General features: G+C 41.3%; 1 protein-coding gene across 1 annotated transcript in view; it reads right to left on the reverse strand.

Moving 5' to 3' along the window:
* Positions 1-591: 591 nt before the first annotated feature.
* Positions 592-16,180, reverse strand: part of PKIA (cAMP-dependent protein kinase inhibitor alpha) — a 53,851-nt gene continuing 38,262 nt past the window's right edge. Inside the window, exons 2-3 of the mRNA XM_084279862.1 lie at positions 10,836-11,013; positions 592-3,143 (exon numbers count right to left, since the gene is read on the reverse strand). Of these exons, the coding sequence (XP_084135988.1) occupies positions 3,064-3,143; positions 10,836-10,986 (231 nt within the window). The 5' untranslated portion in view covers positions 10,987-11,013 and the 3' untranslated portion in view covers positions 592-3,063. The remainder of the gene's footprint in view (positions 3,144-10,835; positions 11,014-16,180) is intronic.

The raw sequence follows: 16,180 nt of genomic DNA on the forward strand, positions 1-16,180 counted from the left end.
CTGATAGTCCAGACCTAACTTTGATGAGATTATATAGCTTTTGGAGAGATTTTTCTAAGAGAATCCTGGATTAAACAAACATTTAAACATTTTGCCCGTGATGAGAAGAACAAAATGACACTGGAACAGAATCCAAAGTGGCAGGCTCACTGAAAAAGGGAACTAGCAAAGGGAAAAATAACCTACTCAAAGTCTGATTCTGCCATCAGCGTCCCTATTAAATGACACAATTATGCAGAAATAAAGATGTGATTATACTTGAACTCTCTCTTTTGTAATTGCTTGGGTCATAACAGTACTCAAGGTACAGTGCTGTGATGGGGCACAGCTAACCATACGCTTACATAACATGAGGACTGCTTATAGATGCTACAGAAACACCCCAAATAAAGAGAGCGAGCAGAGTTCAATAAAGCAAGCAAGCACTCATAGGCTTTTGGGGGGATGAGGACCATAAACAGCCTTTTTACTAAAATTAGCACTGCTATTTTCCATCACAAAGAAGACCCATCAAAGGCCTCCATAATTGTTTTAAAACCAAAAGAAAACAAGAGAAATAGAAAAAAAAAAACCTGGTACAAAATAGAGAGGAAAGGCTGAAATGAATTTTATTTCACAACACAGAAGAATTAAGAAAGAAAGTGTATTGAAATAAAGGAAAGCACTGAAGGAAAATAAGGAAAATCAACACTTTAATGTACTGTAATTACTTATTCCACTATTACTTTTTTCTGCAACATTTTACTGATGGTGTTTCATGGATCACCAATAAAGTAGCACTACAAAAAGCTCTAGAATCTCATATCCTTTTGCTGTGTGTGCTAGATTGACAGTAACTAGTTCATGACAAAAGGGCAACTAGTTGAGCTTGAAGATCTGATGCAAGAATAAGGGGGAAAAATAATTACACCAAAAAAAATCAATAATAATGTGTTAACTTTGAAAGGAACACCAAGAGAAGCAGATGAATAAATAATTAAAGGGCAACAGTATTTTCAAAGCAAATGGACTACTTCTGTTACCAAGATGATAGGGCATTTGACAGCTAAGATGGCAGCGAGGCATTCAGCTTCCAAACTGTAAAAGGTGAGAGTTATTATTACACTAATGAGCCACAAGCGTACTTCTGGCTTGTTTTTTATTAACACTAATAAATGAGCTCATAATACTGATCAGAAGTGTTGATTTTTTTTTTTTCTTCACACATCTCACAAAAGAATTTCAGGTGACAAGTACTATGATACATATGGTAGAAACAAACAGCTGTGGCCACAAAGATGTTTTGTTAATTGATGATTAATATATTCAGGAAGCAATCACACTATTCATTAGTAAAAGTTTACAAACATTAAAAAGTGCATAACATTTGAAACCAACAACAACACAAAAATATATATAATATATATACTATATATAAAGAAAGTGACATCACCTCCTGTTAATAAAAGAAAACAAATCTTCTGACTTTGTGATTGGTGCTTATGTGATTGCCATGGTTTACTAGCCAGCCACTCTCCACTCACCTTAGTCACACAGAGGTGTGGCTGCCCCATTCTGCAGTATTTGGCCTCATGGATGACCTTGTTTATTGGGGTGGAATGGGGGAGAGGAGGAATTTAATCCACATAGCTACTGCAGAAGAAGTTATTCATTCATAGATATTTTAAGTAATCCTTTGGATGGACAAGCTATCTTGGTATGTCAGTAAAGGCCCAGCTTGGGCTGTCATTTTGAAATAGCTGTGTCCTGGTTTTGGCTGGGAAAAATAGAGTCTTTTGCGTGCTGGATGCCTCTCTCACATCCCTCTCCCCACCTTAGCCAAAAAGCTGCTGTAGCAGCTTCTTGCACTTGGCTGAACCTGGGGCATCAGTAACAGGCTGCTGGCTGTGCAAAATCAACAGCCTGATCAACTGAGGCAAGGAGTACAAAAAAAAAGTCCTCCTGGCTGGATCCAGCCCATGATCTGCTAGTTGGACTATCCTGCAATCTAAAACTCATTCCAGAATACGTAATTGGCAATAATCTCTGCCAGTTTTTCTCCCGTGTGTAAACAAAGGCCCATCTTGAACAATGTGAACCAGGAAAATCTCTAGCACCATGGAATTTGTCTGAATTTCAACCCATATAAGGTTATAAATGTATTCTTAAAACTACCATAACAATAAAATGCTCGGACTAACATTTAAAAAAATATCTCGGAGAAAGATTAAGAAATTGGGAGTAAAATTAGAAAAATGGGGAAGAATAACATAAAAGATTCTATTTGAGTCTCTGATATGCAACTAACTACAGGCAAGTGGCAAAAACTGTACCAAGGACACAGAACACGCTGAAGTATTCACATTAACAAATCGTTTTGAAGGCTCATCTAGTAACAAATGAGAGTGTTGCTGAGTCGTTTAGGTTTAGGCATAATCAATTTAGCTGTTGACGTTTTAAACCCATCATGTGCACATCACCACGTTATGCAAAAAACCAGCCCTTTCAAAACGCGTGGTAGAAAAATTCACAGTAACAGAAATATTCCTCAGAAGCAGTTGAGAAGGGGCAGTGTAGAGCATCTAAGTTGTACAATACAAAAACCATTGTAAATAACAGAGCTGTAAAACAGACGCAAAGTTCTAAAAACAGTGCTTTCTTTACAGTTCTTTTAATGGGTGAACACTTTGGCCAGAGAATTTTAAACTCTGAGGATCACACAAGCCTTTTCTTAAGATACACAATTAGATCCTCTGACGTTTCAAAGGCCATTTGCTACAAGATTTACCTGTTCTACTTTCTAAAAGTGTTCCCATCAAGTAGTCATTATGAAGGGATCCATCTGATGACACTATCCCAAAATATCAATACACGTTCAACCATTGCTAATGACAGAGGTAGAGAAAATTCTGTCTTCTGCCACAGCTTGTACCCCCATTTTTAGCATTGTGTTGAGTGGGTTCCAGCAGTGAAGACACATGCACTTTCCTTTCCACCAGCTTGCTCATGGAAACAAATTTGTTCCAGCATGCTCTTGTAGTCTGTAAACAGCCAGCAGCTGCTCCAGTCGGTCAGAGTCGAACGTCAGCTTTCTTGCTTTGCTGCCTCCCCTTGGGCCTCCCCGGTTTGCTCACTTGGATTTCGTTGTGCATCTCCTTCTCCTTCTGTAAAATACAAGAAAAGGACGAGTGATCCACCCTAAATCAGAGGTCTTGCTCCCAGAACCCCCAACTGTTCATCCACAAGTCTCAAAAACAAACTAAAAAGAAACTGAAATTTTGCATTAAGTATGAAACCTTGTACTACTAAGCCAGCCATATTTTGCACCTTCAGAGACACCTTCAAAAACAAATTCCTAGCTGCAGCCACCACTACCAGCACAGACCTAAAGTAGCTAGAAGTGAAAATGTGTAACAAACCTAGGGTATTTTTGACAATTTATTCACTATGATTTTATGACAATAAAGGAAAAAACCTGTCATTACACCAAGTGTGAACAGCATTTACTGTAGAGATCTGCAGCTTCAATAAAAGCAATGGTTTGTTACAGCTGCGTAAGTTCTGTGTGTCCATTTTCAGCACCACGCTCCACAGAGCCCAGCCCACCTGCTTCACTGCAAATCACAGCATGATCTGCAGAGGAGAAAACATCTTAGTGTGGCACAGTGAGAGAACAGCTCATAAAGCCTGGCTTAAAGAAGCCTAAGCAGCATATTGACAATGGTCTATTAGTACCTATATGCAACTTAATAATGTGGTTTAGGCAGCTGGAAACTAAGTGCAAGTCAGAAGTCCCTGAACACTGGATTATCTAGTTATAGATACATAATAATGAATAACATTAAGACATTAGTTGTCTCTTGTATCTTGCAAGGATTCCAAGTAATTTGTATTGAACTGGTTTGCTACAGTAGTTCAGAGAAGAAAATTCCATGAACTAAGGTGTAAAGAGGTCTAAGCAGAGGTAGTTGTGCTTCTTTAACATACAGATCTTTCAAACCCCCTCCTGGTCAAAGCAAAAGGGGTTTGGAAGGGCCAACTGAAAAAGGAGAACCACCAAAACCTTACAGGACTGGTGCCATAGCCAGGGGTTTGGCTTCTTAGACCATGGAACTCACTTTGAGAAACCTGGTCTTCTAGGGGCTGATGGGGTTCACCTGTCACAGAAAAAGCAAGGAGCATCTTTGGTCATAGGCTGGCCGAGGTGGTGAAGAGGGCTTTAAACTAAAGTTGCTAGGGGAGGGGAGCAGAGCCTCAATCCATGCCACTCCTGCCAGTTTGATGCCAGTGCCAGCAACAGTTGACCAGAAGGATCACAGGTCAGCAGAAGAGCACCTGAAGTACAGCACAAAGAAATTCCAGCAACTTGAGCCACAGTCAGCTTTGCTGGGGGCCTAACTGAAATGCCTCTATGCAAACACATGTATCATCTTATTGGCATCTCAGAGACATACTGCGATGGAAGAATCCAGGCTCTTCAGGAAGAACAGGCAGGAAGGATGAGGAGGGCGCATCACCCTCTGTGTCACTGACCAGCTGGAGTAGAGAGCTCTGCCTGGGGGAACTAGATGTTCTTTAATGTCCATTACAGCCAAACCATTCTATGATGAGGAGCTGACCAAGAGTTTATGGGTCAGGATTAAAGGGAGCGCAAGCACAGATTACGCTATAGTGGGGATCTGCTATAGGCCACCCAACCAGATAGACAAGCAGGTGAGACCCTCTATAGGCAAACAGGAGCAGCCTCACATTCACAAGCCCTGGTTCTCACAGAGACCTCAACCACCCCATTATCTGTGGGAGGGACAACACAGCAGGGCATAAGCAATCCAGGAGGTTCCTGGAACGGGTTGATGACAACTTCCTTGTTCAAGTGATAGAGGAACCAAGCAGGAGAAGCGCCATGCTGGGTGGACCTTGTTCTTACAAGGGAACATGACGGTCAGGGGCAGCCTTAGCTGCAGCGACCATGAAACGTCAAAGTTCAAGAGACTTAGAGGAGCAAGGAGGGTGCACAGCAACCTCACAACCTTGGACTTCAGGAGAGCAGACTTGGGCCTCTTCAGGGATCTGCTTGGTAGAGTACCACGGGATAAAGCCCTGGAGGGAACTCAGCCTCTTCACCAGCAAGGGCTCTATCCACACTGTCTAAGCCTCAGAGGGCAAAGTCAGAGAGAATGACAAACTGCCCACTGTAGGAGAAAGTAATGTTTGAGACAACCTAAGGAACCTGAAGGACCACATGTCCATGGGACCCAATAAGATGCATCCGCAGGTCCTTGGGGAACTGGTAGATAAATTGGCTAAATCACTCTCCATTGTATTTGATATGTGTTGGCAGTCCAGTGAAGTTCCTACTGACTGGAAAAAGGGAAACACAGCCCTCACAGTCAGTCTCACCTCTGTGCCTGACAAGATCACAGACTGGATCCTATGCTCAGGCACAGGGAAACTAAGGACATGATTGGTGACAGCCAACATGGCTCCACTAATGGCAAATTGCACCTAAAAAAGCCTGGTGACCTTCTACAATGGGGTTACAGTGTTGTTGGGTAAGGGAAAAGGGACAGATGTCATCTACCCGTACTTGTGCAAAGCAATTGACACTGTCCTGCCTGATTTCCTTGTCTCTAAATTGGAGACATGGACTTGACAGACAGACTACTCAAAGAGTTACAATCAACAGCTTGATGTCCAAGTGGAGATTAGTGATGACTGGTGTTCCTCAGGGGTCAGTACTGGGACTGGTGCTGTTTAACATCTTTGAGACATGGGCAGTGGAATTGAGTGCACCCTCCGCAAGTCTACCAGCAACACCAAGCTGTGTGCTGTGGTGACACAGTGGAGGAAAGGGATGCCATCCAGAGGGACCCTGGCAGGTATGAGACGTGGTCACATGTGAACTTCATGATGTTCAAAAAGACCAAGTGCAAGGTCCTGCACATGGTCAGCACAATCTCAAGCATAACTGAAGTCTGGGTGGAAAACAGATTGAGAGCAGCCCCACGGAGAAGGACTTGGGAATGCTGACAGATGTATGTACACTTGCAGCCCAGAGCGCCAGCTGTATCCAGGGCTGCATCAAAAACAGCCTGACCAGCGGGTCAAGGGAGGTTATTTTCACTCCACTCTTGTGAGACCCCCACCTGGAGTACCAGGTCCAGGTCCAGCATCTAGCCCTGGGGTCACCAGTACAATACAGATATGTAGCTGTTTGAACAAGTCCAGAGGAGGGCCACAAAGACAGAGGGCTGGAGAACCTCTCCTGTGAAGACAGGCTGACACAGTTGGGCTTGTTCAGCATAGAGAAGAGAAGGCTCCTTGGGTAATGGCCCATATGAGCAAGAAAATTCTTCACTCTGAGGGTGATGAGTCACTGGAACAGGTTTCCCAGAGAAGCTGTGAATGTCACATCCCTGGAAGTGTTCAGGATCAAATTGGATGAGGTTTGGGCAACCTGACCTAGCGTAAGGTGTCCCTGCCCATGGCAGGGGGGTTAGAACTAGATGATCCTTAAGGTCCCTTCCACCAAATGACTGTATGATGCTATAATCTTTAGAATAAAGGCATTGTGTCTTTCAATACAGGTATGTGTTGTCTCCCCATTTAAAATCACAGTGTACATCTGCAGTTTTACTTCTGTTTATAAGCATGATAAATACCTACACTTTTCTATATAGAAGAAACATCACATTGCTAATGCACAAAAGCTCAGGTGATAGCTACATTTTATGTATTCACTTAGTATTTAGGTGGCAAAATGCCTCAAGAAGGTATTGGTAATTATCAAATTCAACCTGATGAAAAGTTGTATGGAAGGTTAATTAACTTAATAAAACTGAGGTTTGTTCTGTTCATTATGGGTTGAGTAATAAATACTTGTTTTGCAAGGCACTTTCTCAGAAAACTACCTTTCATTTTCTCTCTTACATTACAAAGGATTCCATCAGGATGGATCTACATGCAATTATTTCCTACTGGATAGAAAGCCCTTTTGCTCAAGTGGCCCAAACACTTTCTACAGTCTCTTGGATTTGTTCTGATACTGCACAAGTCCATATGAGTGGAATCTCATTTTTTTTTAATTCCTCTTTTGCCTCTTTACCACTGGGAAATCTTTAATATCCCTTACACCATCTAGGCAAGTCAACCTTTCCTGAAAGAATTATTAAAAAACTTCAAACAACAGCATCAACAAAACAGCCCTTCCCCAATTCTAAGAGGAGAAAAAAAGCCTTGCAAGGTATTGATGTTTAAAAGAAAAGTCATGCTAGACATGAAGCCAAATCATTTCACTACCTAAATGTTAAACATAGTGCACAAAGATTCAGAGAAAGAACATTAAGATTCTACTATAACACTTCTTAAAATATTTCCTCAAGTCACTAGTCTAAATCCATTTAATTTATAATACCCTGTCTTGGTACTACAGACTTTGTTTTTTTGCTGGCAGACCTCTCCTACCAAAGGCCTTAAAGAGTGTTTACTGAAATAACTTTGCTTCTAGGTTCTGAGAATCCCAAACGTGCCCAAGCATGCTCTTGAACTATTCTTCCTTAAAAGCATGATGGCTGTAAGCTCTTCAGCTTGTGGTTCTTACATAGCATTTTGAAACCAACAATCAGCATTAAAAACCCCAAATCAAACAATACGATACTGTGAGCCATAATACAGGTGTGTGCCAGCCTGTATGTTAGCAACAGCTTTTAAACTGATTTTTCTTCCTGTACCATTACTGCACCTTCAGTGTTGCCAATGCTTACACATAAAACATTTCTACCATGAGCTAAAATCATTTTTAATCACAAATTTCTACAATGAGCCCTTCATTCCATCTCTGTGTGACTTGAACACCGCTACTATCCTGTAATTTTTTGAAGATGGTTTGACCATTTTGTAAAGAAATCTCCTTTTCACTTCTGCACTGAATCTGTGTTTTGTGGCCTATCTGCAGCCCCCTAGAAAAAACCCAGCAGTTTGCTTTAGAGATTAGACTTGCAGAGACTGGTCCTTGTTCCTTATTGTATGTTTTTCTGGCTACTTTATTTAACTACGATCACCTGTAAAATGAACTGAACATTAAGTTTCTGGGACTTCCATTGGTGACCTTGAGAAAAGGTGAGCTATCTGCTGACCTCCCTACTAAAAAGGAAAAAAAGCCCCAACCTTTCTTTTGCCTCCTGTCCTATGATTTCTGTTGCAGCTTTCTACTTATAAGATGTATGCAGTGTTGCTTTTACTAAATCTAAATCAACGCGTTGCCACAGTGTTCTTGGAAACTACATTTTAAAGTTTGGTAAATATAACCTTATCCATTCCATAGATATTAGAGGTTAGCTTGTTATGGACAAAGAACATGGAACAGGTGTTTTGGAGGGTTGGTATCATACAGCAATTATATGTATTATATGCAATTATGTAGTAAACTCTTGATTATCTGTCATTTTCTGATCAATGAGGAGATTATCCATCACATTCTTCAGGTATCAAATACTACATGACAGAAATCATGTGGACACTGAATGAGGCCTCACTGCCTTGCACTGTTCAAAGCTGTTCCTGTTCTTTACAGGAAATGTACCTGCAGGCTTTTCAAAGTGATGTACTAAATATGCTTGGGTAGCATAATTCACATGTGTTTTATTACAGACTTCTTTTTTTTTTTAAATCTTAATTATCCTACTCTGCCATTATTCTGTGCAGTTGAAAACAAATGTACTTGCACTTTTGCAAGAAAATGCACACAGCTGTAGTCAGAACAAATGTAAAAGAAAAGAAGAATCAAAACTTGATGTCTGCATTTGTATAATTGGGTAGTATTGAGCATAAACAGTGTGACATGCACCCTGAAAAAGTAACACCCAAACATGTATTTTCCTCTTAATCCTATTAGGTGTCGTGCACATGTGCATCCCTTAAGCACTAGTATATTCTCAATTGGAATTCAGGATGCAAAATATTTATTAGCTTCTCTTTGATTTGGAAAGACATCGTGGGATAATGGAGTAACAGTCATATGAATGATAGTCACAGGATCACAGAATGCAAGGGGTTGGAAGGGACGTTTGGACATCATCTAGTTAACGCCCCTTCCAGAGCGCAGGGTCCACCTGTAGCAGGTTCCACAGGACAGCATCCAGGAGGGCTCTGAATATCTCCAGAGATGGAGACTCCACAACCCCTCTGGGTTGTGCAAATGCAATGCATTTTCCAATATTTGTGGTTCAGAGGTTTTTTATCTGGCACCTAAGTGTAATAATAATACAAAATCTAAGTATGTTTTCATTGCATTTAATTCAAGCTGCATAACCTCCTGAAGCAGCATACAGGCATTTTTGTTCACCAACTGCCTAAGACAATTTTATGAGCAATGCTGTACACTTTTCTGCAATGATTAACTTACCCAAGCTGCAAAAGAGGCCTCCAAGAAAAATAAGACTCCTGAATTATGTATTAAAAATTAGGCTAGCAGTTATTTAAACCATTCTCATCATTACAGACCTAACTGACTGCATGAACAAAATGCATACTAACATACATTACAGACACCAAGTCACATTCTTTTTATAGCACACAAAAGAACACAGTTCTGGCTTACAGTCACTCCAACAACATCACTTAAAAATAGGGATTTTTTTTATACCTTTCAAATGGACAAGACCAAAACCAATTTTGATAAGTGTTGATTTGAGACTGAAGAAAATTAAAGCAAGAAGGAAGGCTGGCATTATGCATTTCAAATGCCACCTACTATATATTTTTCCAACATTTTACATGTAACCCACGTTAAAATAAATAGATACACCTACACACACACTAATACAGCCTTTATTTTTAAATAGGAAAAAAAAAAAAAGAGGCCCTGCTCATCTAGAACTGCATGCATCTAGAAGCTATATACCCCAAACAGGCCACTGCAGAAGGAATGACACAGGATGTGCATTAGTCTGAAAGCCAAAAAAAAACCTGAATCCCCTCCTCTAAACAGCCCTAGAACCACCAAAACATCACGCTGACTGTTGAGACTGTCTTTCAAAATTCCTGACATTGTCTCTAAGAAAAATACAGGCACAACAGGAGAGCTGCTTATCAACAGTTTGTTCTTTACTGCATTTTTTTCCCTTCTGCTATTATTAAAAAAAGCATAAGACCTCTTTCCTAAGATCTGTAAGGTAACATGAAAATGTTTACACAGCCATATTACTGTTTATATTTAGTGCAAGGTGCTTCACCATACACTGTCCCTCCTTCCTCTCAACTGAAGGTGCACAACCAACTAAAAGTGGTGAAGTTAGGATTGCATTAGTGCTAATCACTTTAAAAGAAGGATGAAGTATCAGCAGAAAGGGTAAAGAGAGAATTTACACAAAGGTCCAAGTAAAACAAACAGTAATGCATTGTTATTGCTCTGTCCTCTGACAGCTGAAAACAAAATTAATAGAAAGTAACCTTTCAAGTCTGCTTGAAAACACATGGCTTCTCCTACAGACTTAAAACCAACAGCCTTCCATTAAGGATATTGTGAAGAGTTGGGGTTTAATAAAGACTTCCTTATTTTCCTCCCTATACTTGATTTCTAATAAAATTTATCCTGACATAGACCCTGCCACTAGGCACTCCCCAAAGAATGACTTCTCTTTTTTCAGTAATACACTGTACTTGGAAATAACCATCCTTTCCATTTACGAAACCCGTGCTTCTTAGGGCAGCCAAGCCCTGCTGATCTTCCATTATCAGCAAGAATTATTTCTTACTGAAGGATAAGGGAATAATGTGTGCATATCAACCATGTTTTCTGTACTATTCTTTTAATTTTAATTTTAAATAAATGTAGTAAAAGGCCAAAATGTACTCACCTGCTTTGTTTATATCAAGCTCTGATAACTTTAAGGCTAGTTCACTAGAGTTCCCACCCGGAGAGGACACAAGTATGTCATGTAACGCATTTCTTCTACCTGTTCTTCCTGAAGCAATGAAGTCTGCATATGTAGATTCCACATCAGTCATTGCTAACAAATATCCACATAGCAGTACCTGGACAGGAGAAAAAAAAGAACACCAGAAAACCAGATGACGTTACAGAATGGGAATAGCACAAGAGGGTTCTCATTGAGGAGTAGATTGCCTGTGCAGTTGGCAGCAAATGAATATGCCTCCATCTCAAAATTTGGAGAAGTTAGAGAAGAAACAGTAAGTTAGAGAAGAAACAGTAGAAACAAAAAAGCTGTGTGGATTTTGTGCAATTCATAACCAAAAAGTATTTCAAACAACCTAATTTTTCATACTTCATAAAGTGCTAGCGAGTACTTTATTAAAGCAATGATCTCAGCAACATAATTTCTTTACAGAGCTGTCTCTGCTTTTAATATTAGCTGGGAAGTAGGAGGTAGATAGGGGGTGGAAGAAAGTTCTTTTCTGCACAAAATGCCGAGCGTAAGGGAGTAAGAAAGTAGGAATCAATAATGCCTTTACAGGCAGAACAGCGTACTCGTGCACAGGCACAGCTAAGGTCTGTGTGGCTCCCTTTCTGCTAGTATAATTAGTGCTGGCGTTGTACACAGACCTCTTCAGACTCAGCTCGTTTATTTTGGTGGGGTAGTTGTACCAACGTGAATGCACTACCATAGAGTCACTGAAATGAGTGAAGACATGCTAACAGAGCAAGCAGAATAGCTAATTGTAATGCAGAGGTGAGAAAGCACCACTCTCTCTAAGGTAGATATAAACTCAGAATTTCTCATCATTAAAAAAAAAAATCATTCTGTAATAGCCTGAGAAACAATAATGTGATGATGTATGTTAATGTATGATCTGTCAAAGATACAAGGAAAATCCTTCTCCAGCCTCCATAGGAGAAGGATTTTTCACCCCTGCGGGAATATCTGCTATAGATGTAACCTGTTAGGATTTATTTTCTTTTTCTTAATTTATAGAATTGCAACCAGAGACTGGGGTCAGGGGCATAAGGGCAACGTTGCACAGTTGGTTACAGTGCGAGGCTTCAGCTATTATTATTAAAGTAGCTGAAATGTCACATTTGCATAGTGTAAAAATCTTTTTAATCAATTCCTACTGCAGTTGTTGGACCCTGAAGAAGCCCCTGAAGTCATCACAAACACCAACAGCAGCAAAAGATTCGGCTTTCTCTCTTTAAATAAAGAGAGAAAAAAACCCCCAATTTTAAAAATAGATCCATAAAAGACAACAGCCAACCCTTCCCCACCCTCAACTCTGAATAACTTCACAAATCCTGTCCATTCCTCATCTACATTCTAGTCCTCACCTCCCCAGCTTCAGTCAGCTGTATAAGGGTGTACATATGATGTGTCTGAGAAGCCAAGAAAAGAGTTCTACACCATATTCTATTTGGTCTAAATATAACTACATCAAGTATCTTTGCAAAACCAACTGACTTAAAAAGAAGTTCATTGCTATCAAGCTTTGGTGTACCGTGCCAAATGCCGAATGGCTGACTGGATAATTTTACTCCTATGAACAACCACTATGAAACAGGAAACTGCTTTAAAAAAAACCCCACAGAAAAACACAACAAAGCCAACCCCCCAAAAAACCCCCAAAACCAACCTCAAGCCACAAAACCGAACAACAAAACCCGCAGGGAAGGGAAAGAGGTCAGCACTGACGGAAAGCCTGCCTGACGCACAAAATCGTGTCCTGCCTCTCAATTAACAAACGCTTTCAGGGGCATGAGAGTGTGTGTGTTTCTTCCCATGCAACCTCCTTCTGACGCACTCCGGGAATACCAAAACAAAGGAGAAGTCTACCATTTGTTCTTTGCCCAAGGTGCAGACTTCTCAACGCCAAACACATCAACCCCGTAGTAACGAAGCCCGTAACTTGCAACAGTGAAGGGGAAACGCTAAGGACGGATGTGATAAGGTAGGAAAACACCACAAGTTTTCAGACTTCTCTGACCTGTTCATTGAAGAACATCATCCAGCAGGATCAAGAGAGAGATTTTTAAGTTAAACTTAACATGAGTTATATTAGTTCATGCCTGTTACTGCAACTGGCCTGTAGAAAATGAAGTGCAAAACCTGAAAGTAATCAATGCACAGGCTTGGATTTTGTCACTGGTGTAGCACCAGTCCAAAGTCATGACAGCAATCACTCCTGCCAAGACGTTAAGTCATATCAGAGTAGGAAAAACACCACAGAGAAGAATATATTTTTGCTACTTGCAAAGCTGCCTATCAGTGCATCAGGAACAGAATCAGCACAGAACTCTATGTCTGAGGTAAAACAAGCTATAGGGCTGTAAGGCTGGCAAAATGAGTAGTGTTGTACTCCACAAGCAATTCCACGGGCTGTACAAACTGCACTCCACAGAGTACTCTTATTTAAGATTATATTCTTCTCGAAACATTTCATAAAGCATGGAGAGCACTGGGGGAAATCTCAAGCTTATTTAATTTTAGCTATGAAACAACCTATAAATCCATAGGAAAATGTACTTGTGGAGAATTTTATTTTAAAGGTTAATTTTCTATAGGCTCAATATGGTATTACTAACAACATTCTGATCAAAAAAGAATGTTACCAAACATACATTTATTAACACTTCCAAGTTTTCCTGTCTGTGTCTTCTCCTAAATGTCAAACACCATTCTGTTTTGTATTGGCATTATCTTGAGACATTACTGCATAAATATGGAACTTTACTGACATCACCCAAGAGCTCCCCTTCCAACGAATGGCTCAAAGCCCAGCAGTCTGTAATTATTCACTGAACCAGTCATTAAGGAATTACCATTCACTCCAAAAAGCCTTTTTTCTTTCTGTCTCTGTGGAAGGGGTGGAATTTGCTAATGATTCTGTGAAATTTGATTTTCCTAACTATCTGCATTAACAGATATTCCTGCATGAAAGACTGTGGTCACAGTCCCACGAGTTCTAGCAATTACTATTTTTTTAATTTATTTGGTTTTGAAGTTGCAAAACCAATCTTCTGCTACATGGTCCTGAACTGAAAGAAGGCGGCTGCAAACCTCGCTGATTCTGCCAACTGAACCGGCAAACTAAAGAAAACAGTTCTGTGAGCGTAAAGACTAATGAAATGAAACCTGCTGTGGCAGGGTTGGATTCCTTGGAAACTGATACTGTCCCACCTAAAGTGTCCCCCAGCTGTGCTTTGTCATTCTCCCCATGTAGAGTTGCTTTGCTTGATTACAGATTAGAGCTTGCAATATAGCCCTGAGGATTTTCATACGGCATCTTTCCTTTCCTCACCTTCTTAGTTTCATAAAACTTCTAGAAATGTGGATGTTTTAGACTTCTGTCTCTTTCCCTTCCCAACTCTTTTCTCCCAAAGGAAGTTGTGCTGAAAATTAGTAAAAAGCACCTAAAGAATTATGGATGATGAGGACCATAGATAGGCATAGCTGGTATCTTAGATTTTAGCCAGTGTAACCAGTCATTAAGGAATTACCATTCACTCCAAAAAGCCTTTTTTCTTTCTGTCTTTGTGGAAGGGGCGGAATTTGCTAATAATTTGATAACATATACTGCTACTTCTCCAAAAGGCCCACTTCTATCATAGAATCATAGAATGGTCTGGGTTGGAAGGGACCCCAAGGATCATAGAGCTCCAACCCCCCTGCCACAGGCAGGGACACCAATCTCCAGGCCTGGATCTACGCAAGGCTGCCCAGGGCCCCACCCAACCTGGCTTTGAATACCTCCAGGGACGGGGCAAATTAAGTTTTACAGGTAAGGAATAGAATGCAGGAGGCCAAAAGAAGGACAACCGGTATAATTTAATAGGCACAGAAAGAATCAGAATTTGTGATTTCAGAAACTTCCCTTAATAGTCCTCGATCTCCACAATCCAATTTCTGTGTTAAATTTACCATTTCCATGTTATATATAACAAATCTTATCCACCAAGTTTCTGAAGCTGTCAAATTTCTACAACTGCTTCCCTTCTTCTACGTACTTACAACCTACTGTGTCACCTGGACACTCACAAGTCCATGGGGCCAGACGGGATCCACCAGCAAGTACTGAGGGAGCTGGTGGAAGAGCTTGCCAAGCCACTCTCCATTTATCAACAGCCTTGGTTAGCAGGGGAGATCTCAGAAAATTGGAGGCTTGCCAATGTGATGTTCATCTAGAAGATGGGCTGAAAAGAGGATTCAGGGAACTATAGACCTGTCAGCCCGACCTCAGTACCAGCGAAGATCATGGACCAGTTCATCTTGAGAGCACTAACTAGGTGTGTGCAGGCCAACCTGGGGATCCGGCCCAGCCAGCATGAATTCATGAAAGGCAGTTCCTGCTTGACCAACCTGATCTCCTTCTGTGACTGCTTCTCACAGCATTCTGCTTGAGAAACTCGCTACCACTGGCCTGGCCAGGTGCACCCTCTGCTGGGTAAGAAACTGGCTGGATGGCCGGGCCCAAAGAGTTGTGGCAAATGGAGCTAAATCCAGCTGAAGGCCAATCACACCCGGGTTCCCCCAGGGCTCAGCCCTGGGATCAGCTGTGTTCAATATCTTTATCCATGACTTGGATGAAAGGATCGAATGATCCCATGGTAAATTTGCAGACAACACTAAGCTGGGAGGAAGTGTCGATCTGTGTGACAGTAGGGAGGCTCTGCAGAGGGATCTGAACTGGCTGGATTGATGGGCTGAGACCAACGGGATGAGGTTCTGCAAGGCCAAGTGCAGAGTCCCACATTTTGGACATAATCCTGTGGAGTGCTACAGGCTTAGGGAGGAGTGGCTAGAAAGCTGCCTGGCAGAAAAGGGCCTGGGGGTGTTGGTTGACTGCAAGCTGAATATGAGCCAGCAGTGTGCCCAGGTGGCCAAGAAGGCCAATGGCATCTTGGCTTGTATCAGAAACAGCCTGGCCAGTAGGTCTACAGAGGTAATTGTGCCTCTGTACTCAGCATTGGTGAGGGTGCACCTTGAGTACTGTGTTCAATTTTGGGCCCCTCACTACAAGAAAGACACTGACGTCCTGGAGCACATCCAGAAAAGGGCAACTAGGATGGTGAAGGAACTGGAGAGCAAACATTACAAGGAGCAGCTGAGGGAATTGGGGCTGTTTAGCCTGGAGAAGAGGAGGCTGAGGGGAGACCTTATCACTATCTAGTTACCTGAAAGAAGGTTGTAGAGAGATGGATGTTGGTTTCTTTGCCCAAGCAACAGGTGATAGGACAAGGGGGAATGGCCTC

This window comes from Gallinula chloropus (assembly GCF_964237585.1).
Source record: "Gallinula chloropus genome assembly, chromosome: 2".
Lineage (NCBI taxonomy): Eukaryota > Metazoa > Chordata > Aves > Gruiformes > Rallidae > Gallinula > Gallinula chloropus.